The sequence below is a fragment of the Wasmannia auropunctata genome, unplaced genomic scaffold (genome assembly GCF_000956235.1).
Source record: "Wasmannia auropunctata unplaced genomic scaffold, wasmannia.A_1.0 LD335903.1, whole genome shotgun sequence".
NCBI classification, from domain to species: Eukaryota; Metazoa; Arthropoda; class Insecta; order Hymenoptera; family Formicidae; genus Wasmannia; species Wasmannia auropunctata.
Window position 1 is genome coordinate 648,477 of NW_012026987.1, and position 27,584 is coordinate 676,060.

At 41.0% G+C, this 27,584-nt stretch overlaps 3 protein-coding genes across 5 annotated transcripts; 2 read left to right on the forward strand and 1 right to left on the reverse strand.

The window, feature by feature from the left end:
- The first annotated feature begins 956 nt into the window (after positions 1 to 956).
- Positions 957 to 2,365, forward strand: LOC105455273 (PQ-loop repeat-containing protein 3). Of its 2 annotated transcripts, XM_011698483.1 has the most exons (5): positions 957 to 1,196; positions 1,355 to 1,552; positions 1,624 to 1,846; positions 1,929 to 2,049; positions 2,115 to 2,365. In XM_011698483.1, the coding sequence occupies exons 2-5, from the start codon at positions 1,404 to 1,406 to the stop codon at positions 2,243 to 2,245; spliced, it is 624 nt and encodes a 207-aa protein (XP_011696785.1). In that variant the 5' UTR covers positions 957 to 1,196; positions 1,355 to 1,403; the 3' UTR covers positions 2,246 to 2,365. The 2 variants fall into 2 exon arrangements, with proteins under 2 accessions (XP_011696785.1, XP_011696784.1); XM_011698482.1 differs by having other exon boundaries at positions 957 to 1,552.
- Positions 2,244 to 22,138, forward strand: LOC105455272 (laminin subunit alpha). Its single transcript, XM_011698481.1, has 31 exons — positions 2,244 to 2,329; positions 2,775 to 2,949; positions 3,211 to 3,758; positions 5,643 to 5,789; positions 6,873 to 7,280; positions 7,420 to 7,633; positions 7,941 to 8,150; positions 8,241 to 8,513; positions 8,599 to 8,736; positions 9,062 to 9,334; positions 9,526 to 9,825; positions 9,953 to 10,111; positions 10,182 to 12,507; positions 12,648 to 13,151; positions 13,229 to 13,460; positions 13,537 to 14,245; positions 14,507 to 14,733; positions 14,827 to 15,589; positions 15,680 to 15,957; positions 16,030 to 16,217; positions 16,406 to 16,943; positions 17,060 to 17,190; positions 17,270 to 18,113; positions 18,226 to 18,763; positions 18,842 to 18,931; positions 19,060 to 19,257; positions 19,372 to 19,538; positions 19,615 to 19,857; positions 19,941 to 20,100; positions 20,228 to 20,455; positions 20,632 to 22,138. The coding sequence occupies exons 3-31, from the start codon at positions 3,546 to 3,548 to the stop codon at positions 20,898 to 20,900; spliced, it is 10,968 nt and encodes a 3,655-aa protein (XP_011696783.1). The 5' UTR covers positions 2,244 to 2,329; positions 2,775 to 2,949; positions 3,211 to 3,545; the 3' UTR covers positions 20,901 to 22,138.
- A 267-nt stretch (positions 22,139 to 22,405) lies between these two features.
- On the reverse strand, positions 22,406 to 26,223 carry LOC105455274 (E3 ubiquitin-protein ligase NRDP1). Of its 2 annotated transcripts, none has more exons than XM_011698485.1 (3): positions 25,849 to 26,223; positions 24,330 to 24,917; positions 22,406 to 24,227 (listed from the first exon to the last, which is right to left on the reverse strand). In XM_011698485.1, the coding sequence occupies exons 1-3, from the start codon at positions 25,936 to 25,938 to the stop codon at positions 23,958 to 23,960; spliced, it is 948 nt and encodes a 315-aa protein (XP_011696787.1). In that variant the 5' UTR covers positions 25,939 to 26,223; the 3' UTR covers positions 22,406 to 23,957. The 2 variants fall into 2 exon arrangements, with proteins under 2 accessions (XP_011696787.1, XP_011696786.1); XM_011698484.1 differs by having other exon boundaries at positions 24,330 to 24,935.
- Between the last annotated feature and the right edge of the window lie 1,361 nt (positions 26,224 to 27,584).

The window sequence follows — 27,584 nt, forward strand, 5'->3', positions numbered from 1 at the left end:
CGCGGAGCGGAGCAGCCTCACGTTTCGCCTCGCACCATGTTCGGTTCGGCTCGGTCGGTCCGGTTCGCCGCGTTCCGCGCCTAGAGCGTCACGCCTAGCCAATCGGCGCTGCCAACCTCGCCGCACGCGACCGCCTTTATGCATGTAGTACTACGAGCTCTACGTCATGAATGCCTTTTATACACGTGAAGTCGCGCCAATTGTAAGCGGGCACTCGCTGCCTCTTGCTCGCTCTTGCTCCCTGGACGTGCGCATTATATTAAAAAAAATTCACCCATTGTGAACCACTACTGTGTATGCGACATGTTCAGGCTTGTGCTGTGTATATATACGCATAGCGAGAGAAAATTCACAATTAAATTAATACAGTTTTAAATTATAATTAATCCTCGCGGTTATAATTTATAGTGTGTATAATATACATCGCATTTTACTTAGCTCACACTTTTCTTCCGATACTTTAATTGTTTTTTAGTTCAAACTTTCGTAACACGTTCAAAATTCTTAAAATCGTGATTTTGAAATTTTAGTTATAAAATCTCTTACCTCTCATCTGATTATAATTCTCGACGTGATATGTTGTCAATTTTTTTTGGAATTCAAACTTTTTGTGAATCGCATGAGAGATCACTGACGGTCGGTAAAATAACGCGCGGCCGGTGAGGATGTGTGCCATTTTACCGACCGCCGTAATTCTCGAGCCGCAAAAATTCAAACTTTTTAAAAGTCGCAGGAGCGAAGCATCAGAAGAATATATATACTATATAATCAGGTAAGAAGTGGCATTAATTCGGTTGATAGATCTTCTTCCATCTTGGGAAACTTTTATGTGAATACGTTAAAACATTGCAGTACAATTTGAAAATCGATTTCGGGTGCTCTCGTTTTCACTCGTGCTTATACGAGTCGGACCGAAAGATAGATCCCGCACTAGTGGGATCAGCTGATCGCTCGGCTCAGATTCAGAGCTGCGGGTGCGGGGTGAGTGGTGACCGCGGGCACTGCGGGCAGTGATGGCCGGGTATTGACGTGCTTACGTGCCGGTGCGCGTAGGAAGATATTTTTACGTAAAATTATATTAGCGGTCTATTTTCGTGTCTTTGATGTAGCACGAACACAACTCTTAGTCGCGGTGAAGTGGCAAATAAATGACAGTTTCTGAATCTAACAGGCGTATGCAGGTTTCACAAATATAGGTATGTGCTGGACAAGCTGAAATGTTTATGCCGATCGCGTTACGATTATTGACATGTCCAACGAGATTAGAGATAAGATAAAATTGTGATTTGCCGATAAGTGCTACGTAAATTAAAAGTTAATTATTACAATGTTGTCTTTGTGCACATATGTGTAGCGACGTAGGCTATACGTACGCTTGAAGGGCACGAAAGAAAGACGAAAAAATGACGCTGTTGCAACAATTTGCGGATTTCTTGAGCCTGATAACAATAGGCATGTGCTTCGTATTGAAAATTCCGCAGATATTAAAATTGGTTTCCGTGAAATCGGCCGACGAAATGTCGATGCTAGGATTATTTCTAGAATTAACAAGGTAATAATATATAGCTTTCACAGTTATTTCTCTTATAAATAATTTAATTATTAACGTTGCACATTCTCCAGTTACACTGTGATGACCAGTTACAATTACACGAATGGATACTCGTTACTGTCCTACTTGGAGTACCCAATAATTTTAGTGCAGGAGTATGTACTGATATTTCTTGTGCTAAAATACTTGAGCAAGATCAATACGTGGTCCCTCTTAGGTGCTATAATATATTTTGCGCTGAGCAGCTGTTTGCTACTGGAAATTGCTCCAAAAATTTTACTTACACTCTTAGCGGTTGGTACAATGTCGAGTGTTGCAAATAATTCTTCCACTATTGTGCTTTGAAACCTCTTTTGTATGATTTATGGATTTTCAGCCAATGTGTACGCCGATCTCAGCTTCCAGTAAGATCGTTCAGCTGCTAGCTATACTTCGTGCAAAAAACGCAGAGTCTGTATCGCCTCTCACTTGGTTTATATCCGCCTTCACTAATTTGAGTAAGTTTCCAGTTTTGCGTGTATAAAAGTGTTTCGGAAAGGAATTAAATTTAATGATGTTTTAGCGAGAGTATTCACGATATGGATGGACTCTGCCGATATATTGCTGCTAGGAAATTTTATCATTTCGGTTCTGCTGAGTTCCAGCATCATGTTCTCCGCCCTTTATTACAGAAGCCGCCCGAAGTCGGATTAAATGAATAACAGGGAAATTGTACCTCTAGTTGCAAGCGTATGCTATGAAATTGACGAATTGTGCTGTACATTTGAGAGAGTAAAGGTATATCATATTTCTGCTAATAAATTAAAGAAATTATTTGCCCTACATCGATTTATTTCCCTCACGTTACATCGCTCATTTTCTACAACAGTATAACTAAAAAATCATTGCAGAAAAAGAACGAAAAAAATAATATACTTTAAAAATACTGCTTTTACTTTCTTTTTAATTAGTTATTACATAAAAATTGCATTACAAAATTTCTATGAATTTTTCAAAGCATTAAAATTTATTTTCTGAAAAATTTTGTTTTCGAGTCGTGTCGCTGTACATATGTTGTAGCAAATGAGCGACATGTAACCTAAAAGCAAAAAGATTAAAAAACTAATTTTATGTCTAATTTTATTTTATATTAGGTATGTTCTACAATTAAATATAAAATATTAATATCAACGAAAATTTATATAATTAATTCGAATGAGACAATGAAATCCACCTTTACCAGACTGTCCATCTTTACTGTTCTGAGCTGTAAGATAATGCGACGTCGAGAGAGAAAACTATAAACAAGATTTTATTTCCACGTGTATGAATGATGCCATGTGGTTTCGAACCTTCTTAATCAGTGATCTTCAAAGTTTTACTCCATTCGGTATAAGCATACTGTCTTCGTGAAAAAGGTGATAATATCAAGATCTTTATTACAACTAATTATCGATATATTCTTAGAAGAAAATTTTTAATTAGAATAATTTATTAGGATATTTTGGGATAAACAATATGCAAGAATACTCATAATTTGCGATGTCTCGTTAAGGTTTATAGAAATATCTATAAACAAGATATGTAAAAAGACAATTGTAACAAAATTTAAAATTTTTCCTTATTTTTTTTATCTTTGTTACAAGCATATTTGATAGATTTGTGTAAAAATCTGACAGAACTTCAGATGAAGATGAAACGTAAGCAGCTCAAGATATCTGAACTCATGGGTCCACGCCGGATTCAAGCTCCGACTTGAAGATCACTGATCTGTTCCACCCCCACCGAGTTCTTCTCATCTGGCAAGTCGGCGGCACTGGATGAACTCTGGTATGGACAGTCGACACCGCGAAAGCGCCCAGGCATCATCGTCTCTCTCACGAGAGGGAGAGAGAGAGAGGAAGGGAGTAAGGCGAAGAGCGTGGAGGGAAGACGAAAGTGAAGAAAAAAAAATAGAGTGGAGCAGTTCCTCGAAAGAACTTGAGAGGTGTTGGATTTTCTGCTGCCAGGCAAAATGCAGTTGCCGGTAATATTCGCCGGTCTTCTGCTGATTGCTCGGCTGTCCAGGTCTGAGATCCTGACGCCGCCGTATTTCAATTTGGCTGAAGGCAAGGAGATCGTGGCCTCGGCTACATGCGGCGTCGACACTACCGGCCCCGAATTATATTGCAAACTCGTCGGCGCGAACGCCGATCAGGATGAAGATATCAACTTGATTCAAGGCCAGGTAAATATCAGTGATAAATATATTGTAAAAGAGACAGATAATGCTTGTTAACACAGTGTATAATATCTACCATTTAGGTATAATTTAGATTTATCAAATTTCCTTTCATTTTTCTTTGAAATTAATCGCAAAATTAAATTAATAGTTACATAAGAAAATTTTCGTAACCCTTGTCCGAAACTACAAAGTATTAAAAACTTATGAATACTAAATGAATTTTTTATATATAGTAGTAATTTCATATATTTAAAACATTTTTTCGCAATTTGAATTAATATTTAGATACGCTATAATTAAGCCGCTGATTAAATATTATGTGAACATTATTAAAATTGATTTAATGAATATTCTTGCAAGCCAAAGAAATTATGATATTTTCGTCTTCAGTATTCGCACCGAATTTTATCTACTTTATCATTAGGTCCTACGAGTCCAAGAGTTTATCAGCTTCGAGGCATCAACTCGATTACTCAATTCTACTTCCGTTTCTTCCCCTTCCATATAGTCTTTTCATTCATATCAATAGCTATTCTCATCACCGAAATAAATATAATTTTTATGTAAACATTTATAATTATACATTACTTCGCACTTTTTCTGCCTCTCTGGGAATTGTGATAAGGTATTACGATAAATAATATCGAGAAAGATTAATAAAACCATTGATTGTAGCTTTCATTAATCGAATGGCAGAAATACAAGGGAATTTATTGAAGAAATTTGATGAGATATTTTTATAACGTATCTTTTTGATTACATATAAAGCTTGAATAAATTTATGATATATGCTTTAACGTCATTATATTTTTAATATTTTGAGGTTCTAAAATTGAAAAGCTTTTACCACATTTTTTAATAAAAATTTTTATTTTGCTGAAATAATTACTAAGTTATTAAATAAATAAAATAAAATGTTGGTGGAATTTCTATGTATTTGTATAATATTTGTATGCGTTAGTAATTTTCAAGCATGATTGTATCATTCTTGATTGCTTCGAAAATTAATATTCTCCGTAATATATTAACGTGTAAGCGTTTTGTCGGTGACAGTCAGAACAAAAGACAACTATAAGGCTCTTCTGTATAAGAGAGATCCAGCTAAAAACCAGTTCGCACAGTCTATGATTGAAGAATGCGATAGACTCGTAGGATCACATCGCGCGTTTTTTACAAGCGCGTAATCCTTTGTCGTCGAAAATAGGAACCGCTGCCACATGCGGATGTGCATAATATATTTATTACAAATATAAAAGTAACGCACGGTTAATTTCCAAGTTTAATTTCTCTACTATATTATAAAATGGTTTAAAGTCTGAAAAATTTTAATGTGCGTTATAATTATCAAAAATTACCTATGCATATTTTTTATTTTAATTGTGCTGTATAATGCTGATCGAACATCTATAGATAATTAATACTAAAGAAGGCACATTAGCTTATGACATCGATTTTCATCGTATATATCTATCTATGTGGGTAAAAGGAGATGAAACCGAAGTGGACCAGAAGCAAGGAGTCTGATAAAATGGGAGATAAGGATGACCTCTCGATAACATTCGATCGTTCACCCATCTGAAATTAAGAAGCTTTCTGTGTCACATGCAGATTCCAAAAAAGAAATCTTTCTCTACATATTTATCTTTCGACTATCTTAATTTACTTTTTTTTTTTGTATTATTTGTAATCAAAAGTTTTTTCTTTGAATTTTAATATAAAGTAGCAAATGACATATACGTATGACGATAGAAAATGAATAAAATTTATGTGGTTCTCACAAAAAATTCTCGTTTCCTTCTGCATCTAAAATAAATACATCTAAATGAATGTCCTAAATTCTATTAATTAATTTTTTCATCTCGATATGATAAATTTGTTTTTTCATAGGTATGCGATTATTGCGATCCTGATAATCCTGAAAAAAGGCACCCGCCCGAATATGCGGTCGATGGTATGGAAAGGTGGTGGCAATCACCACCTTTATCCAGGGGGATGAAATATAACGAGGTCAATCTGACGATCAACCTGGAACAGGTAAGTTACTGTGATATAAAATATAGAGATTATTATAACAGAACCTTCAAAGCGTGTAAAAGGATCTGATTTAGAAACGACAGGAAGTAATGATGCACGATTCTTTTATCGGCGACATAAACATTCTATCGCGCAAGTAGGCGTTTTCCTGCAAGTGGGAAGATTTATCATTGGTTTACTTCCGGAGAATGATGAAAAGTGTTAGAATCTTGAAGATAAACGAGCGAAAATGGATTTATTAACGACATTATTTCTGTCATTGGAAATTATCGCATATTTTTTGAAAAATTATTTGCGAATATCTTACAATTAATTTCTATTAAATTAATATCTAATTAAGTTCTTATACGTTTCAAAGCATAATTTATATAAACTTTTGATATCCATCCACATAATTCTATTAATGTAAATAACTGTTATCTCAGAAATGCAGTTTTTATCTTCGCAGCTACAGCCGCGTACGCAAAGGCTGTCGCTCCTTCGCTAATCATGTTCTTAGAAAGTTTCATTTACACCGTTGTTTGACCGTTCCTACTTCTCTCTGTCTCTCTGTTTCCCTCTTTTTAAAATAATTTATTTGCGTGTTTTTTAAAATATCTCCTCTCTCTCGTTCTCTCTGACACATTCTTTATTCTGTTCTAGATTTATTATATTCTCCAATTTCTTAAGTCTATTGTCCTAGAAAAGGGACATAAATCTCTTTCTCTATCTATCAATCTCTCTATCTCACTTTTCCTCTCAGCCAGCCCATATACTTGAGATTTCGATAGCCGTTCTTAGAGCATCGAACCTTGGATGGCACACATCTGGCATTCACTCCTCGGTTTTTACCCTTGGTTCATGTTACTTCGTCTAAAATAGCAGGACCGTATTTATATGCGAAGTTTAGATTTGAAAGTTATAAATTTCAACAAGTAAAGCAACAATGGATTTTCCCCATGAAATAATGTAATGATTACTGATGCAAAAAGATGCGAAAAGTAGTGGAAAGTGGACAAAAATGTTTGTCAGGAATAAAAAGAATAACAATCGAGAAAATAGAAGGAAAAATTTCGATTGAAAAAAATAAGAAATTTCTTTCAGGAATTTCACGTCGCTTATGTTTACGTGCGAATGGGCAATTCTCCTCGGCCGGGACTCTGGATTCTAGAAAAATCGAAAGATTACGGCAAGACCTGGTCGCCCTGGCAATACTTCTCGGATTCCGCCAGCGATTGTCTGACCTATTTCGGGGTGGACAGCCACAGACCCATTATTCGAGACGACAGTGTAATCTGCACGACCGAATACTCAAAGGTCGTTCCACTCGAGGGTGGCGAGATTCCTATCTCGATCTTGAATAATCGGCCCTCGGCGAAGCACTACTTCAATTCGACTTTGTTGCAAGAATGGACGCGAGCGACCAACGTTCGTTTCCGCTTTCTCAGGACGAAGAACTTGCTCGGGCATCTGATGTCCGTCGCTCGCCAAGATCCTACCGTTACGAGAAGAGTAAGTGACATTAACTCGACGTTACTCTCGAATTTTTAATAATATTTGACTCTATTTTAAATAATTAATACCCATCGCGATAGTTTTATAACTTTTTTATAATTCGACTTTTATAAAAAACTTTATTTTTGTATTGCAGTACTTTTACTCGATCAAAGATATCAGCATTGGCGGTCGTTGCATGTGCAACGGTCACGCGGACATCTGTGACATTCAGGATCCGAATATGCCGAAGAAACTGGTCTGCCGATGTCAGCACAACACTTGCGGGCCTCAGTGTGCAACGTGTTGCAGGGGTTTCGAGCAGAAAAAATGGAGACAATCTACAGCATCACAAAAATTCATATGCGAATGTAAAAACAATTTACTTTTTTAATATCGGAGATGACCGTTTGCTAGTTGTAAATTCTATCAATTACGAATAACAAAAACAGATTTGTCAAGTATACTAATTTATAAATTCTATCAATTTACGAATCACAAAAACAGATTTGTTAGCTACACTAATTTGTTGAAAACTTTATCTTCTTGAGTCTGCAACTTATAACTGTTATAAGTTAATTATTTCTTTATTAAAACAATTTTGACTTTGTGTAAGAGCGGAATGGATTTGCCAGACGTGTATTATATCTTTCTTTAGCAGTGAATTCATTTTTGCAGCCTGCAATTGCTTCGGACATTCGGACGAGTGCACTTACGATCCGGAAATTGATGAGAAACATTTATCGTTGGATATTTACGGTAATTACGAGGGCGGTGGTATTTGTCAGAATTGTAGGCATAACACTGAAGGCATCAATTGTAACCGTTGCAAGCCCAAATTCTTTAGGCCGCGTGACAAGCTACTCAACGCAACCGACGTATGTCAACGTAAGTTTCGTTTAAGATATAAATCATAACGACATAAATTTTCTTAACGTTACGAATTTTTACAAGCTAGATTTTTACATGTTTAATTAGCCTGCAATTGCAATTATTTTTACTCGACCGGAAACTGCGCCGATTCCACTGGAAAATGCGAGTGCAGAAAAGAGTTCACACCGCCGAACTGCGATACCTGCAATTACGGATACTTTGACTATCCTAATTGTATACCCTGCCAGTGTGATTTGCGAGGCACTGACGGTTACCATTGTGAAGCAAAAGACGGTATTTGTCCCTGCAAGCCAAATTATGCCGGTCACTATTGCAACCTCTGCGCGGAGGGTTTTTACAATTTTCCCGATTGCTTACGTGAGTGAATCTTTTGAAAATTATTTCGAGATGTGTTCAGAGTAAAATTATTCGGAAGGCTTAACGTCGATCATTGCGATTTCAGCCTGCAATTGCAATCGTCTGGGTGCTCTGAACGATGTTTGCGACGTCGTATCCGGTAACTGCACGTGCAAAAACAATTACGGAGGCAGAACGTGTGACAATTGCGAGAACGGATACTACAATTATCCTCACTGCACATGTACGTTACAATTTTTTAAACCATTATAATTTATTTCTAATATATATATATATATTTTTTTTAATACTACAACCAGTACAATAGAATTTATATTTTGATCAATGATAATAACATAAAAATTTCAGTCAACTGCTGACAATTTCTTTCTAGTGACTATCTTTTATATCTTTTTATTCTACAGCAATTTAATTCTTCTTTTTTTTAAATATAAAGATATCTTTATATATTTTTGCATGAAGTTACAGTACAATAAAACGGAATCATAGATTCCATTTCTATATTTATGACGCGAATTTTAAGCACGATTTCTTTATGCAACTTTCAGATTGCAATTGTGATGCGCGCGGAACAGAACCCGGTATTTGCGACAAGGTGAATGGTGCTTGCTTATGCAAGGAAGGATACGGAGGCCAGAGATGCGACCAGTGTATCCCTGGATATTACGGCTATCCCAACTGCGTACCATGCAATTGCAGTTCCGTCGGTTCATCCGGCATTAGTTGCGATTCCACCGGCAAGTGCTCGTGCCTCACCAATTTCGCCGGAAGGACTTGCAGTCAGTGCAGTCCAGGATATTACCAATACCCGGAATGCATTGGTATGTGACTCGCGCTGAAATTCTCATTATTTTATTGCCTTCAGGTATTTTAATAATTCTGATAAATATCAGTTTATCTCAATAATTAAATCAATCATATTAATCTCATTAATATATCTTATTAATTAAATAAATTATATTTTTATAATTATATTTTGTTAATTAAATGTCTTTTAATATTTCGATCTTAGTATGCAATTGCGATAGTCTCGGCTCAATCGGCGTATCCTGCGACAGCGAAGGTAAATGCCAGTGCCGCGAGAACTTCGATGGCATTCGTTGCGAGCAATGCAAAAAGGGTTATTATAACTTCCCTACCTGCGAGGGTTGCAACTGCGACCCGGCTGGCATAGTCGCGACTTTCCAAGGTTGCGGCTCTTTGCCGCCCGGCGAACTTTGCCAGTGCAAGGACCGAGTCGAAGGAAGAATATGCAACCAATGCAAGCCGCTTTATTGGAATCTGCAGCCTTACAATCCAGATGGTTGTGAAGGTTCGAATTTGTTTCGAAGCATAGTAAACTTTCATAAAATTATTATTATACCTATAATAATTATATTTATGAAAGGAATAGCAAGATGAAAATATATGATTTTTTATAAAGCGTATTTACTTTTAAGAGTGTCGCTGTAACATTCCCGGAGTCATCGGCAGCATCGGCGAGTGTGATACTAAGACGGGGCAGTGCATCTGCAAACCCGGCGTAACCGACAGAGGATGTAGCCGATGCATCGACGGGACGTACAATCTTCAGGAAAACAATCTTTTTGGTTGTTCCGGTAGGTTACTCGACTATTCCGTTTTTTTGTGACATTTACTTTTTAACGCGCCGCATTTTTCTCTGTTAAGATTGCGCTTGCGACGTTGGCGGCTCCGTGAACCCGATATGCGACAAGCAAATTGGCCAGTGCCCTTGCCAGCCACGAGTAAGCGGTCTAACATGCAAGGACCCCCTGAAGGCGCATTATTTCCCTACCCTTCATCAGTATCAATACGAGGCCGAGGTCGGCAAAACTCCCAGCGGCAGCAGCGTCCGCTACGGTATCGCAGAGGACATCTTTCCGGGCTACAGTTGGAAGGGCTACGCCGAGTTTACTACCCAGCAAGATGAGATTGTACTGGGCGTGGGCATCGGCAAGTCTTCGCTCTATCGGATGGTTTTGCGTTACATGAATCCCAATAATGAGCCCATCCTCGGTACTATTACTATCACTCCTGATAGCCCGTCCGAGGTAGAGCAGCAGTTTAAAGTCAACTTTAAGCCGACCAGCCGACCAGCCTTCGTAACAGTTGCCGGAATACATGGCAATCATCCGTCGCCTATGGTGATGAATCCCGGACACTGGTCTATCAAGATCGCCACGAAGAAGAATATGTTCCTCGATTACTTTGTTCTACTGCCGTCGGAATACTACGAGGGCGGCATACTGACGCAGGACGTGAACGTGCCCTGCGAAGTCGGCTATAAAGGCCTCTGCAGGCACTACGGATATCCGAACCTGACACAATTCGATTCGGTTCAAGGTGCTGGCGGCTTTCTCAGCGAGAAAGACGCCCGGATCCCGTTGACCGAGTACTTTACCGATCGCGAGACTTTGCAAGAGATCGGCGAGGATGAAGTGCCGCTTATTAACGAGCAACAAGAAGAAATTCATTTTGAACTAAGAATCAGCAAACCTGGTCCTCACGTTCTCGTGGTGACTTATGTCACTCCACGGGACGAGCAACACACGTCGGTGCTGCTAGTCGCGAATACAGTCGGCAAGGGCAAAGTCACTCTGAATCCCTGTAGGTATACCAGCACATGTCGACAGGTTGTCACCGACTCCTACGGCAAGGTGGCCGTCGTAAATTTCCCGTCGAATTACGTTAGCTTGGTGCTGACCGGCGAGCCGACCTCAAACGTCGCGATCGACTCGATAGTGGCAATTCCCTACCATCAATGGTCGTTGGATTACATAAAGCCCAAGTCTGTCTGCGTGAGGAAAAACGGCAAATGTGTGCAAGGAATTTTCCCCGGTGCCGCCGACGCCAAGAAGATCGAATTCGAGGCCTCTAACAACGAAACTGTAAATCTACCTCCCGGTATTTATGATAACGCCACTAAATTGATCTACCTAGGTGACGGCAACATGATGGACATTCACGCGAAGGTGTCCCAACCGGGAGACTACGTCTTCGTGATACAGTATTATCAACCGGATCATCCTCAGTTCGAGCTAGATGTATTAGTGTCGAACGGCAAGTTCTACGAGGCGAAGGTGCTGGTCCCTCATTGTCCCAGTAACAGCGGCTGTCGTAGCATCGTACGTCAAATCGACAACAACGACATCAGGTTTCAGCTGATTGAAAGTTTTATGCTGACACTGAAAGAGCCCGGTCGCGGTATCTGGTTGGACTACGTCCTGGTGATCCCGGCGGATCAGTACAACGAGAAGATCCTTGATAAATTACAGTTCGACCAGACGAAAGAATTTATCAAGCGTTGCGGCAGCAGTCATTACCATATTAACGTCACCGAGGACAACTTCTGCCGTGATTCCAGTTTTTCTCTAACGACCAATTACAACAATGGCGCGCTGCCTTGCAACTGCGACAGCGAGGGTTCCACCAGCTTCGAGTGTGAGAAATTTGGCGGCCAGTGTCCCTGCCGGCCGAACATCATTGGCAGACGATGCGAGATCTGCAGGTCTGGCTTTTACGGCTTTCCCAGATGCAGACCGTGCAACTGTCCCGCTCTTTGCGAGGAGGATACCGGTAATTGCATCTGTCCGCCTCGGGTGACAGGTCAACGATGCGACCAGTGTGTGGCCGGCACCTACGGATTCCATCCGCTTATCGGCTGCGAGGAGTGCAACTGCTCACCCGTGGGCGTCTTGGACGGTGATCTACAATGCGATTTACTCGACGGCTTCTGCCGCTGCAAGGAGAACGTGGTGGGCCGTCAATGCGATCGCTGCCGCGCCGGTTACTCGCAGTTTCCGCATTGCGAGCGCTGCGACTGCGATTCACGCGGCACAACCGGCGATATCTGCGACCAATACACGGCCGAGTGCCTCTGCAAGACGAACGTGCAGGGCCAGGCGTGCGACGTGTGCCGCGAAGGCACCTTCGACATTCAGGCTGAGAATGCGGACGGTTGTACTAAGTGCTTCTGCTTTGGCAAGACCACCAGGTACGCTCCGTATTTGTCATCATTGTTGCAATATTTACGCTAGTGTACTCAAATCTATCATCATTAATAGACTGATTGCTGTCAATGTGTAAAAAATTAAAGAAAACATTTTTTTTTAAGATTTAATATTTATTCATCAGATGCGCCTCCGCAAATCTCTATTGGACCCATCTTATGGATATGGACGGTTGGGAATTGGTCACACCCATCGATAAGAGTGGCAACTTCACCACTCTGTCGACCTACCCTGTGGAGAATACGACTACAGTCACGGTTTCGCTCACCACCAACGACACCTTCGAGAACGTCGTCTACTTTTCGGCGCCCGACACCTATTTCAATAAAAAGCTGACTTCTTACGGTGGTTATTTCAATTATAGCGTTTACTACAGCACGGGACCCTTCGGCAAGGCTGTCAGTGCCGCTGACGTGATCCTTCAGGGCGCCGACACTACATTGTTTTATTATTCCGACGAGCAACCGCCATCCTTCGTGAACTTTAGAGCGTCCGTCCGCCTCATCGAGGCTAACTTCGTAACTAGCAATAGACTCAGCGCTACCAGAGAACAGATTATGGTTATTCTCGAAGATCTACGTGGAATATACGTGCGTGCCACGTACTGGAATCCCAGCATCATGGCTTCGTACGTATATCTTCGATATTTCTTTCACGAAATGTCGAGGGATCATTTATTTCCTTTCAATAAATATTTCTTTACAGATTATCATACGCAACCTTGGACGTCACAACGGAACAATACTCGGCTCAGTACAGCATCCCGGCTAGCAGCGTGGAGCAGTGTCAGTGTCCACCCAATTACCAAGGACTTTCGTGCGAGGAATGCGCACCAGGATACTATAGGATCAAATCGGGACCGTACGGAGGATACTGCGCGCCATGTCAATGCAACGGCCATGCGACTACGTGCGACGTGAATACCGGAATCTGTCAGGTGAATTATAGAGACTTCCTCGGGATAAAAATCCGTTTTTTTTTTAAATCTGTAACTTTTCCGATTCTCTTCGTAGAACTGCAAGAATGGCACCGTCGGCGATCATTGCGAGTACTGCGAGGAGGGTTACTACGGTAATGCCACTGTGGGCACACCGACGGATTGTCTGATCTGTGCATGCCCGTTGCCAGTCGCCTCCAACAACTTTGCCACCGGCTGCGAGGTGAACGAGGAGGGCAATAAGATCAGCTGCGACTGCCTGCCCGGATACTACGGCGCCCGATGTGAGGCTTGCGCCGCCGGTTATTACGGCAATCCCGAGGTGTACAGCGATTACTGTAAGCCGTGCGAGTGCTCCGGTAACATTGACACCAATCAAGTTGGCTCGTGCGACAGCTTCACCGGTCAGTGTTTACAGTGTTTGAACAACACTTACGGCGAGGCGTGTAATCTATGCGCCCCCGGCTACTTCGGCGACGCCGTGGAGCGGAAAGACTGTCGTAGCTGCGTATGCGACGAATGCGGGATGGAGCACTGCGACAGCTACAGCGGTCAATGTTTCTGCCAAGAAAATGTTATTGGCGAGCATTGCGATCGCTGCGCACCCGATCATTACGGTTTCGACACCTGCAACGGATGCAGGCCGTGCGACTGCGATCTGGCCTCGGAGAGTAGCCAGTGCGACGGAGAAACGGGACAGTGCAAATGTATGCCAGGCACCACCGGTCGCAGATGCGACCAGTGCACTCAGGGGTATTGGAATTACGGACCGGATGGATGCACATGTAAGATCATTCTTCTTGAATCATTACTTGATTTATTTATTTATTTATTTTTTTAATATCGTGAGTGAGAATCTACGAATTGTGAAAGATTCGAATGAAAATTTATTTTACGATGAACAGATCCGTACCTCTCTTAAATCGTTCAATAATTATTACGTTCTACAGCTATTATGAATTAAAGTCTGCTCGGATTAAAGATTAGATAAATCGTTAAGATGATCACATAATAAGAATAGACATATAATTATCTATTTCTTTCAGCATGCGAATGTCACACTGGTTACTCCGTTGGTGTGTCCTGCAACACAACCACCGGTCAGTGCACCTGTTTACCTGGTGTGATTGGCGAAAAGTGCGATCACTGCCCGTATCGGCACGTGCTCATCCCAGCGCAGGGCTGCTTCTCCTGCGGTTCCTGCACGGGAAATCTTCTAGATGTCACGGACGAACTAGCCGATTTGTTAGAGCCTGTCTCGCGCAAGTACAGTGTAAATAAATGGCAATATTTCGTGAATATACATATTTATATACACATTGTTTAAAAACTAATATAACTTAATGTGTTCTTAACGCACTTTCAGACGGTTGCGGAAGGCTACTTTACACATCAACGACTCAAGTTTATCAACGATACGGTTAACGAGCTCTATCCCGAAGTTGAATTATTGGATCCAAGTCGGGTAGATTTACTGATGCCATTGCAGAAGAAGCTGAAACGGCTGGAACACGAAGTGTATAATCAAAATCGAAAGATCGATTTTACCGCTGAGGACAGCGTCAAATGGAAGAACAGCGCGCAGATAACGTTGCAGAACATGAGTAATCTGGAGGAGGATGCGAAGCGCAAAATCGAGCTGGTAAATCAGATCGTAGCGGAAGTACAATCGCTAGCGGTGAATATTGAACAGGGAACGGGCGCCAAGATCGATAACGCATTGAACGAGGCGAAGGAGATTCTTAAAGGAATTAAGGACGTCTCCTTCACTAATTTTCGGGATAAGGCGCTGGACCAAGCGGACCAGGCCAACATCCTGATTTCTGAAATGCAGGAGTACAACTTTCCGGTCAGCAATCTAAGCTCTGCCGCAGCTGACCTCAGCAACAAAATCGAAAATGCCACCGCTAAGATGGACGACTTGCTGGACACCGTGCAGCAAGCTCAAGAAATTGCCAGCATGGTAGATAAGCTGAATCGAGAAAATAAAATCGCTGCGCATACCGGTAATCTCGATGTTGTGAAAAACTCCACTGCCGAGGCAAGAGAGGACCTGGAGGCCGGGGAGCAGCTCAGGAATAACGCCAGTGATTTCCTTAATCAGGCAAAGGACAATATCGAACTTATACGTGGGTGTTTTTTTGATACTCTGATTGGTAATTGTAAAGAGGATGATAAAAATGATCGCAAAAATAATGAATTTTCTTTTTTTTTTTTAGAAATTAACGATATCAACGATGCGACTAATCAACTGAACTACACCAAAGAGGAAAATGATAAAATGTTGAAGGAGACTGAGCCAGTCAGGCTGAAAGCCCATGTTCACGCGGCATACCTATACAATCGTTCACTGGAATTGGATAGTCTATTGACCGACACTCGCAATACTAACGCAGTGAGAGCCGTTTCAGCATATAGAGATATCGAAACTGCAATTCAAGCTGCAAAAGATGCTGCGAACAATGCCATAATCGCTGCTGAGAATGCAACTTTGCTGGTAAAATACTGGATATTCTCAATTTTATATCTATTTTCTTGAATTGAATTTTATTTTGTGTATTAATGTCAGACTGACGGACTCGAGCAAAATATGCTGGATTCTCGAGAGGAGTCCTTCAAATTATTAACTGCCGCGCAGTTGGCTCTAAGGAAAACGACGGGTCAGCTCGAGAATGATTTGCGAGACGCAAGGAGTAACGCGACTCTGATTGACAATCAAAATAAACGTAACAAGGAACTTCTCGACTCCATCGACAAGTACAGCTTGTTTTCTATATTAATTTTAATTCCAGTTTCTTGGCCTATTTTAATTCCAATTCAATTAATTTTTGTTTTTATAATCAAATACTAATTATACTGAATTAAATTCATCCAAAGACAACAAGCATGTTAAAACACGTTGAGTTTTCAAGCACATATCTGTTCTTGACAAATAAAAATTGCAGGACGCTTGGCAACATTCCTTCGCAATCGTCTTCGGTCGCGTATGATGCCATGAATCAAGCGGTGAACGTCGAGCGTAACATCAAGTTCGCTATCGACGATATGAATGACATCGTGAATCAAATCCCGGAAGATCTACGAGAGACGAAGCAACTCTCGAAAAATACATCAGAGTCAATCCGTGACATCTCACAGGCAAACAAACAGTTGGATGTTGTAGATAAGATAATGCCGAACATTAATAGTCTGCTAAACAGTCTGAATGGCAATCAGAAATCGATCGACGCAACTGGGAACGATCTGCAAAGTAAAATCGAGGCTCTGAGAAACAAAATCGCGAATGCCCGGGAACTCGCCAATCGATTCAAGACCGGCTTGACCTTCTTCAGGAACACTACTTTGGAACTGAAGAACCCGGAGAGTTTGCCACTATTAGCTACATCCACAAAGATATCACTGTATTTCAGGACCAACGAGACCAACGGTCTTCTATTGTATCTCGGCAATGAGGAAAAGACAAAGCTACCACGCTCTAAGACGGTAAGAGACCAATAAAATTTAATGTAATAATTGTGAAAAAGAACTAATTTGAGGAGGGGGGGGGGGACCAAAGAAATATGAAGAAAATTTTCCAACGATAATTTTATATTTCGCAGCATGACTTCATGGCGTTATCGATTGAAGGCGGAAATCCGGTGCTTGTAGTCGATTTGGGATCCGGACCAGAGAAGATAATCAATAACAAATGGGTATCGGATAATGTGTGGCGGCAGATAATTATCGACAGGTTGGTATCAACTCGCACTGACTTTATCTAATCCAAAAATATAATTTTGTATCAATATTCTTCGAAATTTTTCTTTCAGAACTGGCAAGAATGTCAAGTTGATCGTTCGCGAAGATATTGGTGAGGGCAAGGATAGGTTGTACGAGAAAGAACAGGTTTTACCGGGTTCTCTTTACATCTTTAATGTGGACCAGGAGCATTCGAAGCTCTTCGTCGGTGGTTATCCATCGTCCTTCGGCATCCAAGACGCCGTATCCGCGTTCTCTTTCGAGGGCGAAATGGAGGAATTGATGATAGGCGATATACCGGTATCTTTCTGGAACTTCGTCGACGGCGAGAACAATCAGAAGAGCGCGCTCGAACGCGACAAGCTCATTAATTTCGCGCCGAGCAGAGGTTACCGTTTCGACCGACACGGCTACGCAATCCTCAGCAAGAGGAGCTCGCAAATTTTGCCAGATACCAGAAGATTCATTATCAAACTGTCTTTCAAGACTTTCGTGGAGGATGGATTAATTTATTTAATGGGCAAGGGTAGACAGTTCTTGTCTCTGGAATTGAGAAACGGTCAATTGTTGTACCAGTATGATCTCGGCGAGGGTACGATTGCTCTGAGGTCCTCGGATAGGTACAACGATGGTAACTGGCACACTCTAGAGGCTGTTAGACAGGATACATTGGGCGCGCTCAAGGTCGATGATCATCCAGTCGCGTCGCATCCAGAGAAAGGGACCACCAAGCCTCTGACCTCATCAGATCACATTTATTTCGGTGGATATCCACCTAACGCAAAGCGTCCCTACGAATCGGTTACCAACAATGGCTTCGAAGGATGTATCGATAACGTGCTCATCTTCGACACTTCTGTCGATCTCACGCGCAACGTGCAGGCGTTTGGAGTTATGCCTGGCTGTCCAGTTAGGGTAATTAGAGCAGAATTTTAATTGCTCGCAGATCATTGATGTAAAAACAGAAATGTTTCAGATCAAGAAACTTTTTGTCTTATCGCTGAACTCTCGAAATTATCTCTTTCAGTTTGCCAGTCTCGTTTCTTTCGAGAAAAACATACCCGGCTATGTGAGATGGCGTAATTTGGCATCCGACGGTCTACAAGTGAATCTCAAGTTCAAAACATTGGCCAGCGATGGTCTGATTTTCTACGCGACCAGCAACCATCAACAGAATGCGGCTACTAGTTACCTATCACTGGAGGACGGTCAGTTGGTATTCAACAGCCAGGGTGAGGAGCTTAGGACCAGCCCGGATGTTAGGTTCGACGATAACGAGTGGCACGTGGTGACTGCCACTCATGATCAATCGGCTCTTAGCCTCGACATTGACGACACGAGGAACTACAGTACCGATTCGGCGCCGCCGTCGTTGCACTTCCTCTACGGCGACTTGTACATTGGTGGACTGCCGTCAGATTTCGATTCGGAAGGGCGGAAAATCGTGCCCTTCGTCGGTTGCATTGGCGACGCGACCCTCAATAGCGAGATCATCATCAATTTCGCCAACACGACCGAGAGACCACACGCGGTTCTAGGAAAATGCAAAGGCGGTGATCAGACGCGTACGTTGGGATACTAATTAATCGAATTATTATATCAGTATACATTTCAGCTATATTTAATCGTTTAAACATTTTTAGTTTCACCACCAATCGTCGAACCTGAATTTCTGCCACCGTTACTGCCGTCGGAAGGTCTAGAGGACACAGTAGAGACAGCAACTCAACCCAGTAGGCGAAGCAAAATAATTGTTATATTTATTATATAAAACAAAATCTTTATATATACACAGAAAAATTTTATTGACATAAACAAAAATGGACAGATAGAATAAAAACAAATGATTTTTTTTTTTTAGATGTAATAGACCTCGAATATGAAAAGGAGGATGAGAAAGAAGACGAAGAACCAGATTTGGAAGGTCGACTTAATGTAGACAAACATGATGTCACAACTACTACGCAAAGATCAACCGAACAGCCTGAAACCATCGACCAATGTCACTTGCCGTACTATCCGGCAACAGATCCTGATCGTGAAAATGCTTTGCAATTTGGTATTTTAACGATTTTTAAATAAGTGGAAAAAATATTTACATGAAATTATATTTGATCCGACATTCTAATTTATGTTAATAAAAATTTCTCATACGGCCAATAATTATTTTTAGGTACTACGAGAAACAGTAGATTAGAATATAGGACATTAAACGGAAGATACAAAGACGACTACGATTTCCAGATTAGTATAAAAACAATGGCGAACGATGGAATTATATTCTATGCTGCTGACATCAATAAACAAGATTTAATCACCGTGTACATGCTCGATGGAAAGGTAAGAGGAAGTACTTTCCTTCATGTGAAAAAGTTGTTTTACAAATCATCTTGATCTTGGAAAATTATTCTTCTAGATCCACTACAAATTCGATTGCGGAAGTGGACCGGCATTGCTAGTGAGTGAAAAGATGATCAGCAACCAGCAGTGGCATACCGTGGTCTTCAGGAGACAAGGTAACTACGGTACGCTAATTGTGGACGAGGAGGAACCAGTGACCGGATACTCATTGGGAGAGACCACTACTGTCAATGTCAATCCGCCGTTCTTCGTGGGTGGTGTCTTGCCGGAAATGTCCGACATCGCGTACACAACAATTGTGAGATTGCCTGGTCTTTTATTTAATCTCACGCTTAGGATTGCAAAGGTACACAAATGACAAATTTTTTTGTTTTGTTTCAGGGCCTCAATAAAACGTTCAGCGGCTGTCTAGGAAATTTCATGATGAACGGGCAGCCCGTTGGAGAACCATCGGAAAGAATAGGCGTGATGCCTTGCTTGAAGAGAATCGAGCCTGGTCTCTTCTTCTACCCAGGAAACGGCAGTAATTTATACAAAGCAGGTAAGGAAATTAAATACAAATATATGTATTTCGTTAAAGAAATGTTTCGATATCGTCTCTAACTCGGCAATAGCAATTAACTGAATCGAAGATTGTTAGCTAAAGGAAATATTTTGTTAATTTTCAGTTGATCGATTTAACGTGGATCGCACGATCGACATTCAAATGGAAATAAAACCGCGATCGACATCTGGACATTTGCTATCGGTACACGGTAAAAGGGATCATCTTGTGCTAGAGATGGTTAACGGTACCATCAAATTTCTTATAAAAACGCAAAAGGGTTCAATTGAGACCGCGTTTGAACCGACGAAACCAAACGCTCTATGCGACGGCAATTGGCACCATATTCGAGGTAAACAGCACTATATCAAGTAGATTTGATGTTAAGAATATTCTTGAAGCCGAAAATTTAATTTTGATTTTTTTTTATTAATTTAGAATTTACCTATAACTAAAATAAAGACAAACTATTGACAATCGACGTTATTTAAATCGCGTTCTACTATTCTCTCCTTTTCTTTTCAACAGCCGTCAAACAGAAAAATGCAGTACTACTATCAGTCGATCACAAAACGGCAATACCCGGAGTCGGTGGCAAAACCGTAACTAGAGTTTTATCAAGACATCCGGTATTCATCGGTGGCCATCCGTTACTGGGACGAAGATTACGAGGCAGTACCTCGCAGGCTCAGTATGTTGGCTGCATCAATAATATTGTGATCAACACAAAAGAAATCCATATCAGGCCTGAACGAGCCTACGGACAAGTTATCGCCGGTGTATGCCCAACAATTTAAAAAGATGAAAGAATTCTGATGGCCGAATTTATAGTTTTATCCAAAATCCTAATTCGATCATCTTTCTCCTCCTCGAAATACTTTATTAATCTCTGACGAGCTTAAAAAACAAATAATAGATAAGAAATAGTAAAAAACCGAACTTGCAGATTAATTGTCTTTGCGAAAAAATTTTTTTTTCAATCAAAAACTCTTTGTATAGAATAAGAAAACTCATTTGTAACCAAAGATATCATTTAATAAAGGACGTAAGTTATAAAATATGTGTAGAACACACAGGAAGTTGGTTTCAACATAATCATTACAAAGGAAATCAGAATTTCTATAAAAGTCATAAGCGTTTTTTATTTTGTGAATATATATATTGAATATATATGTAATATTTGTGCGTTATCGCATTCGGCACATCTTGTAAATAAATCCAAATTCTTACATAATAAATTCTCAAAAATTCATTCTCATCGATTTTCATCTCTTTTTGGCTCAGTCTTGGTATCATTAATGTTATGGAAATCGCTATACTAAAATAATCGCTTGCCCCTTTGTCAAGACACGACGTCGTATCACTATAATGATCATATAATGAAACGATTTGCGATTGTAAAACCAATAGTCAGAAAAGTTTAATGAAAATGCGAAAAATAAAATGCATTTATAAATGCACGTTTGCTAAAAGCACTACTGTGTCATCAATTTATACGCAATTATTACGCTAGAATTTTATATAAAAACTATCATGGAAGTGCAATCGTAAAATTTATGCACAAATGACAATTTTACGTAAATTTCAACAACAAAATAAATTATACTTTCCAAGAAACAAACAACGAATATAAAAATGCCACAAAAATGTTGAAACGTAATTTAGAAAATAATGCGTGCACGAATTTTTGTTAATACAATTTTGGGAAAAGTATTCGTTTTTTATTGTAAAATAGATCTTTTTTTCAACTGTCATTATGGGTCATAATATGGACAATATGATCGGTCGCAACTTTTTAGTGCTAAAGACTTGCTATCTCAAAAGAGTATGAAAAATAATACAGCATTATTCACTAAATTAGAGTTCACAGCCACAGAAACGTTTCTTGCAATGTTTAGTTTCAACATTTCATGATTTCTGCCAATTAGTTATACACATTACTTGTTTGAATCCATTTGTCACGCGTAATTCGAGACGGGATTTATGGATTGTGTAGTCTGATTAAAGTGAAAAAATAAAATAAAAATATAATGCATATTAAATCATTTATGCTATGTAAAATCTGTGCTTTATTACAATTAATTATGTACTATATATATATATATATATATAATGTATATTATATATAAAATCAGCCTGTTCATCGATTGTCTTACTACAATCTCTAGACGTTATAATGCTACAATTAAAACTCATGTTATTTATCAGATAACATAATTTATCGAATAAAAAAGGTACGAAAGGCAGTTAATACTATTCTCTTCTGTTTTTTGGCGACAATTGTCAGCGTGTTTGTATCTGATTTTTTTTTTTTTCGAAGACTTATTGGAAGTAATTAGAAGTAACGTAAGACGTACGTACTAACAGAAGTTTTTCTGAAAGAACAAAAATTCTAGTACCTTTATCCTATCTCATTATGTGGCATTATCTTGTGTTGCAAAAATAGATTACAAGATCGATTGTACCGTTGAAAAAGAATTTTTAATAATCTGTCGATCCTAAACCAATATAGCATGGCAAACTAAGAAGTTAAACGAAAAAGCATTTTAGCGTTATGCGATTCGCAAATCATAGATCAGTACTGCGACAGTATACAAGCTAACTTATTGTTACAAAAATAATTTATGTAGTGGCTTACGATTGCTATCGAATAAAATTGTGATAGCATGCCTTTGAAAAGTTTAAATTCAATATTTCTTTTAATAGAACGATAAAACAGTGATACGACGCGAGGAAGCAAAAGGTGTCGTTAACTCAGAGCAATCAAGCTATCTGTGGCATATTCAACGAAGGATAATTAGCAACAATTTTTTCATGAAATGCTTACAATTCGTATGCAGACGATGATAATGATTAGCTTGTTTACGGCGCATAGCTTAGAGTACATTTGCAAAAAGAAAAGGAAGAGTTCGAGAAGAAGAAGAAAGGAAGTATGGATATAAGAAAAGAACTGCAGGGAAAAAAATCATTAGGAAAAAAAACGCGATTTCTGACATAATCAATACGCGTCTAATGTTTAAAAAAGGATCACACTGTGTGACGAATGTGTGAATCCCATTTTAAGATTTCCCGTTTCTTGCTTGATTACTAGTAGGAATTTTCTCCAATCATCGCTTACGCGCTTCTTTCTCTCTCTCTCTTTCTCTCTAAAGTATTATAGTAAAACATTCACAGACTTCCAAGTATCCGTAAATGATCCTGAAATGGACGATAAACGAACCGCCGACGAAAAAAAAAAATGTACAATTCGATCAATCGACCGGCCAAGGAGAGGCGGTGGTCGGTCATTTATCACGCGATTTCAGGAGGTCTCTCACCGAAGTGGTCAATATCACAGTGCAACGATTCAGATACTCGATTGAGTTTTTTCTGTGGGAGTTCGATCGAGATAACCGATAACGGCGAGTCAAACTTGACGAACGGCGAGAAACATGTTTACCGGTATTGTTTGCCGTATATCGATTACAGTTATAATCCCAATCGACCCTGTACGTGACAATCGCGCCTCTAGAATCGCGTATCACAAAGGGCGACAGTATCATCATTTGCGTATGCTCGACGGCTTCGATTTATCTACGGAATGAATTCGCATCAAGGACAATCTTGCAATCTTAGGGTTTCAACCGTAAACGCGCGAGTATCCCCGGTGAAGGAATTTTTCCGAGTAAAACGACACGACGATTGGATGATAGTTCTCAAATTAATTTTACGAAGATCCAGAATAACTTATGTCAATTCGCAAACTACGGCCGAGCAAAAATACGCTTCTTCTGCGTTTGCGACATGATATCAGTGTTTCCGGACGCCCGTGGTGTTCGATTAACAATCGTATTCATATACGATATCCAACAATTCTACTCGATACCATGCGCAAAGATCATCACTAACCCAGGCTCGACCATCATATCCTCCGGCATGTGCATATTATCACAGTGGAGGACCAGCACCGCTTGCTTGCCAGGCACTCTTTTGCACACGTAGTTGTCGTATTGTCGTCGAGAATTCTGTCTGGTCTCCAGGGAATTAAGACCCGGCGGCCATTTCCTCTCGTGGCAGTTTTCCATCAGCTCGTCAATCACATGGGGTGGACAATTGTACTCCGACAGAGTTCTCTTGATCATCGTCTGCAAAACGTAAAAACGTGCAATATCAGCGTACGGAGGGGCGGTCGTAAAATCAGTTTAGCAATCGGTACAAATTAATTAATCGCCATTAATAATCCACACCTGCAGCAAGTCGTCGGGCGTGGAGATCATACCGCCCCACCTGGTGACCCTAGCGCGCGGCAAAGACGCGGACCATCTGACGACGTCGTCCCGCTCCATCTGATCGGCGATCGCGCGCATCGCCGGGTTCGACACTCTGAGCGCGCGCATAAAGTCCTTCAGCAGATGGATCTCGCGTTTATGCTCGTTGATCTGCAGCTGCTGCTCGTCGAGCTCGCGCTTCATGTCGGTCAACTTCTGCTGCTGCGACTGTATCAGATTGCGGAGCTCGCGCACGCAGTTGTGATCCTTGAGCTCGTTCTTGGGTATGATCAGACTGCAGCCCTGCTCGCACATCATCGGTCTCTTCGGATTGTACTCGCACTGCTCGAGATGCATCGCCAGACAGTCCAGTTTCACAACCATGGTGCAGCCGTACATGATATTGTCGCACTTGATGCACAGGCGGGCCAGCAGGTTTCTCAGGATTCTGGGAACCGCTCTAAGCTGCGTCGTCGTGATCGGCGTACGGTCCAGGGGGCACGTAGGCTGACGGTTTATCCACTCGTTGATGCAGGTGCGACAAAAGGCGTGCTCGCACACTGGCGCCTGCAACACATTGCTCACCTGCCAGTCCGTAAGACTTTACAAAGCAGCAGATTTGTATAGGTAACATGCTACTTTTGGTATAGGTAAGATATAGACAAATCGATATATCTTCCCAAGGATGACATAATTAAAAGAATTTTAGAACAAACACTTCGATTAACTTTGGTTAAATTAATCGACGATTAGGATTTCATTGGAATTGATCAATCGCACTTGTTACTTCGCCTTAACGACAGATGCGGTTGGTCAATTAAAATTAATTAGAGATGGTCCAAGTGTTCCTAATTAGAAAATGTAAAGAGCTATTTATAATTTATATACATGGATGGAGTTATGGAAAGTGCATATAAAGAAGAAAAGAGAGGATTGCTTGTACATTTGGTACGTAGGCATACAAACATTCGTTCAATTTAGAATAAGCATTTTTCTAAAAGATACATGACAATCAGCGATAGCATTTACAACCTACATTTAAAAGCGATAAGTCGGTAGCTAACCTATATTCACAAATGCGCGATTTTGTTTCGTTTTTTATTTCGAGGTGAGCGTAATGGGAGCGCAAGAAGAACGAAATGCCTCGGGAAATGAAAACGACGTGCGAAATATTACGTATTCGAGAGCTCTTTGTTTATCTCTAGGTATGCGAAATCATCAGTGAAAGCTTCCCGTATACTCGTCGATCTCTCACTCGTGCGGACGAGTCGAGGCGAAATTCACGGATGAAAACTCGCGAAAATCCGGGCTTCCTCCTCGCGAGCTTGTATGCATCTCTTCGAGAAAAAAGAAACTCGAATATTCCTCTTTTTTCTCGAACTCGATTCAAAGCTCTTTGCACAAAAACGCGCATAACGCGAATAATGGAGGTTAGGTTAGGACGCAGAGTGGGTGCAGTTGCAGAGACTTTTTTCAGAGACGCGAACACGCGTCTTACCTGGACGGGATCCTCGAGCACGCCGGAGCATATCGGACACACGAGCTCCTCGTCCACGTCGCCCTGGAAGCGGTTCACATCGAACCCCATCGCTCGCGAATGCGTGTGTCGCTCCGTCGTCTCCTCTCCTCTCCTCACCTCTCCGCTCCGCGGCCACCGCACGAGTCTCGACTCTCGCCGCTCGCGACTGTTGTCTCAGGAGTGGACTTAGTCGCAGGGACTCGAACTCTCCGGAGTGGCCCTATAAGTGACTAAACAATAAGATGCGTAAGGATTCGAGCGTCTTTCTTCCTCGAGCTCCCCTATCTCGCAAACTGTGTTCCAAACCATTCCAGACTTCTTCAGATTTCGTACGCAATTTTAAAACGTATACAATTTCTGCAAGTATAGGTATAATACACATCATTGATATATCATGATTTATTAATTAGATTTTGCAAATATATATTTTGTTATACATTTACAATTTTATTATACACATTTATGATCACATATCAATTTATTAATACAGTTTGCAAAATATATATATTTATAATTGCTCGGTGGTCAAATTCGCTAGCGTATAACGATACGCCGCGCGCGGATAGGAATTAATGACGGGTGGCGAGATTTCTTAAGAATTTTAATACCAGCCGCACGGTCGGAACGTTCTCCGGTGTGCGCTTATTTCTCGTTGCGAAAGAACACGCTTTTGCGCGTGAACTCCGCGCGAGTAGAGCGGCATGCTCGATCATGCGAGTTTACGCCATATGTGAAACTGATCAATCGAGGGTTTTTCTTTTCCGCGAGAGGTTCGCGTCGACGAACGCGCGGACAGCACTGTGCAGAGAGGAGACCCCCTCGTCTCTGCCGCTCTGGAGACCCAGACTCTCGGCTGCTGTAACTGCTGGACAGCGGACGCGATTTTACCGTTACATCCGCGCCGCGAGTTCGTCCCGTTCTCGCGCTAAACGGTCCGCTTCCAAATACGCACGGCGGCTCAACAAAATTAACCCGTCCGTTCCAGTCGCTATATAGAGAAAAAAAAAGAGATCGAGAGGAACGTTTTCTTTTGATCATTTTTTTATGGACAGAGACTTTCGCAGAAGAATAGATTGGTAGAGAAGAAGGGTCGGGGAAGGGGGGAAGCGAAGGGCCCGGCGCAGTTCTCGATCATGGGTAGACGTATAATGAACCGCAGCGTTCGTGGCCGAATATAAGCCAAGAGCTAAATAAAGATCGCCAGGGAGAGATCTATGACGAGATTGACGAGTCGTTCTGCCAAGCGGAAATTCGAAGATCATGTTCGTTTAACAAAGGAAAAATCGAAATGAATTTTATTCCCGAAGGGATCAAATAGCGTTTTCAGACGGGGCAGGTTTGATCGCTCCGAGAGATTAATGACGCTACTACACGCTCTATTTAATTTAGATTTCTAGATTGGACGAGAACAGCATATGACGTAATTAATCGCCCGAAAACGCTAAAACAGAAAAGGCGGTGATTACAGTCGGTTTCGTAATCGGCCGGAATCAAACGTATTATAACGCAAAGTTTGCTATCGGTGCCGGCGATCCGGTGCGCAGGTATACGCAGGTGTGCATCTTTGAAAATCGAGCACACCGGACGTCGCGGATGCCTTGACATCTATTTTGAGTGCAACTTTACGCGTATTGTTCAATTGTTGCATTTACATCGCTCTGTGGCACGGTCACTATATAGACATTAGCTCTCTCGTCACATGATCCAAGCTCTTT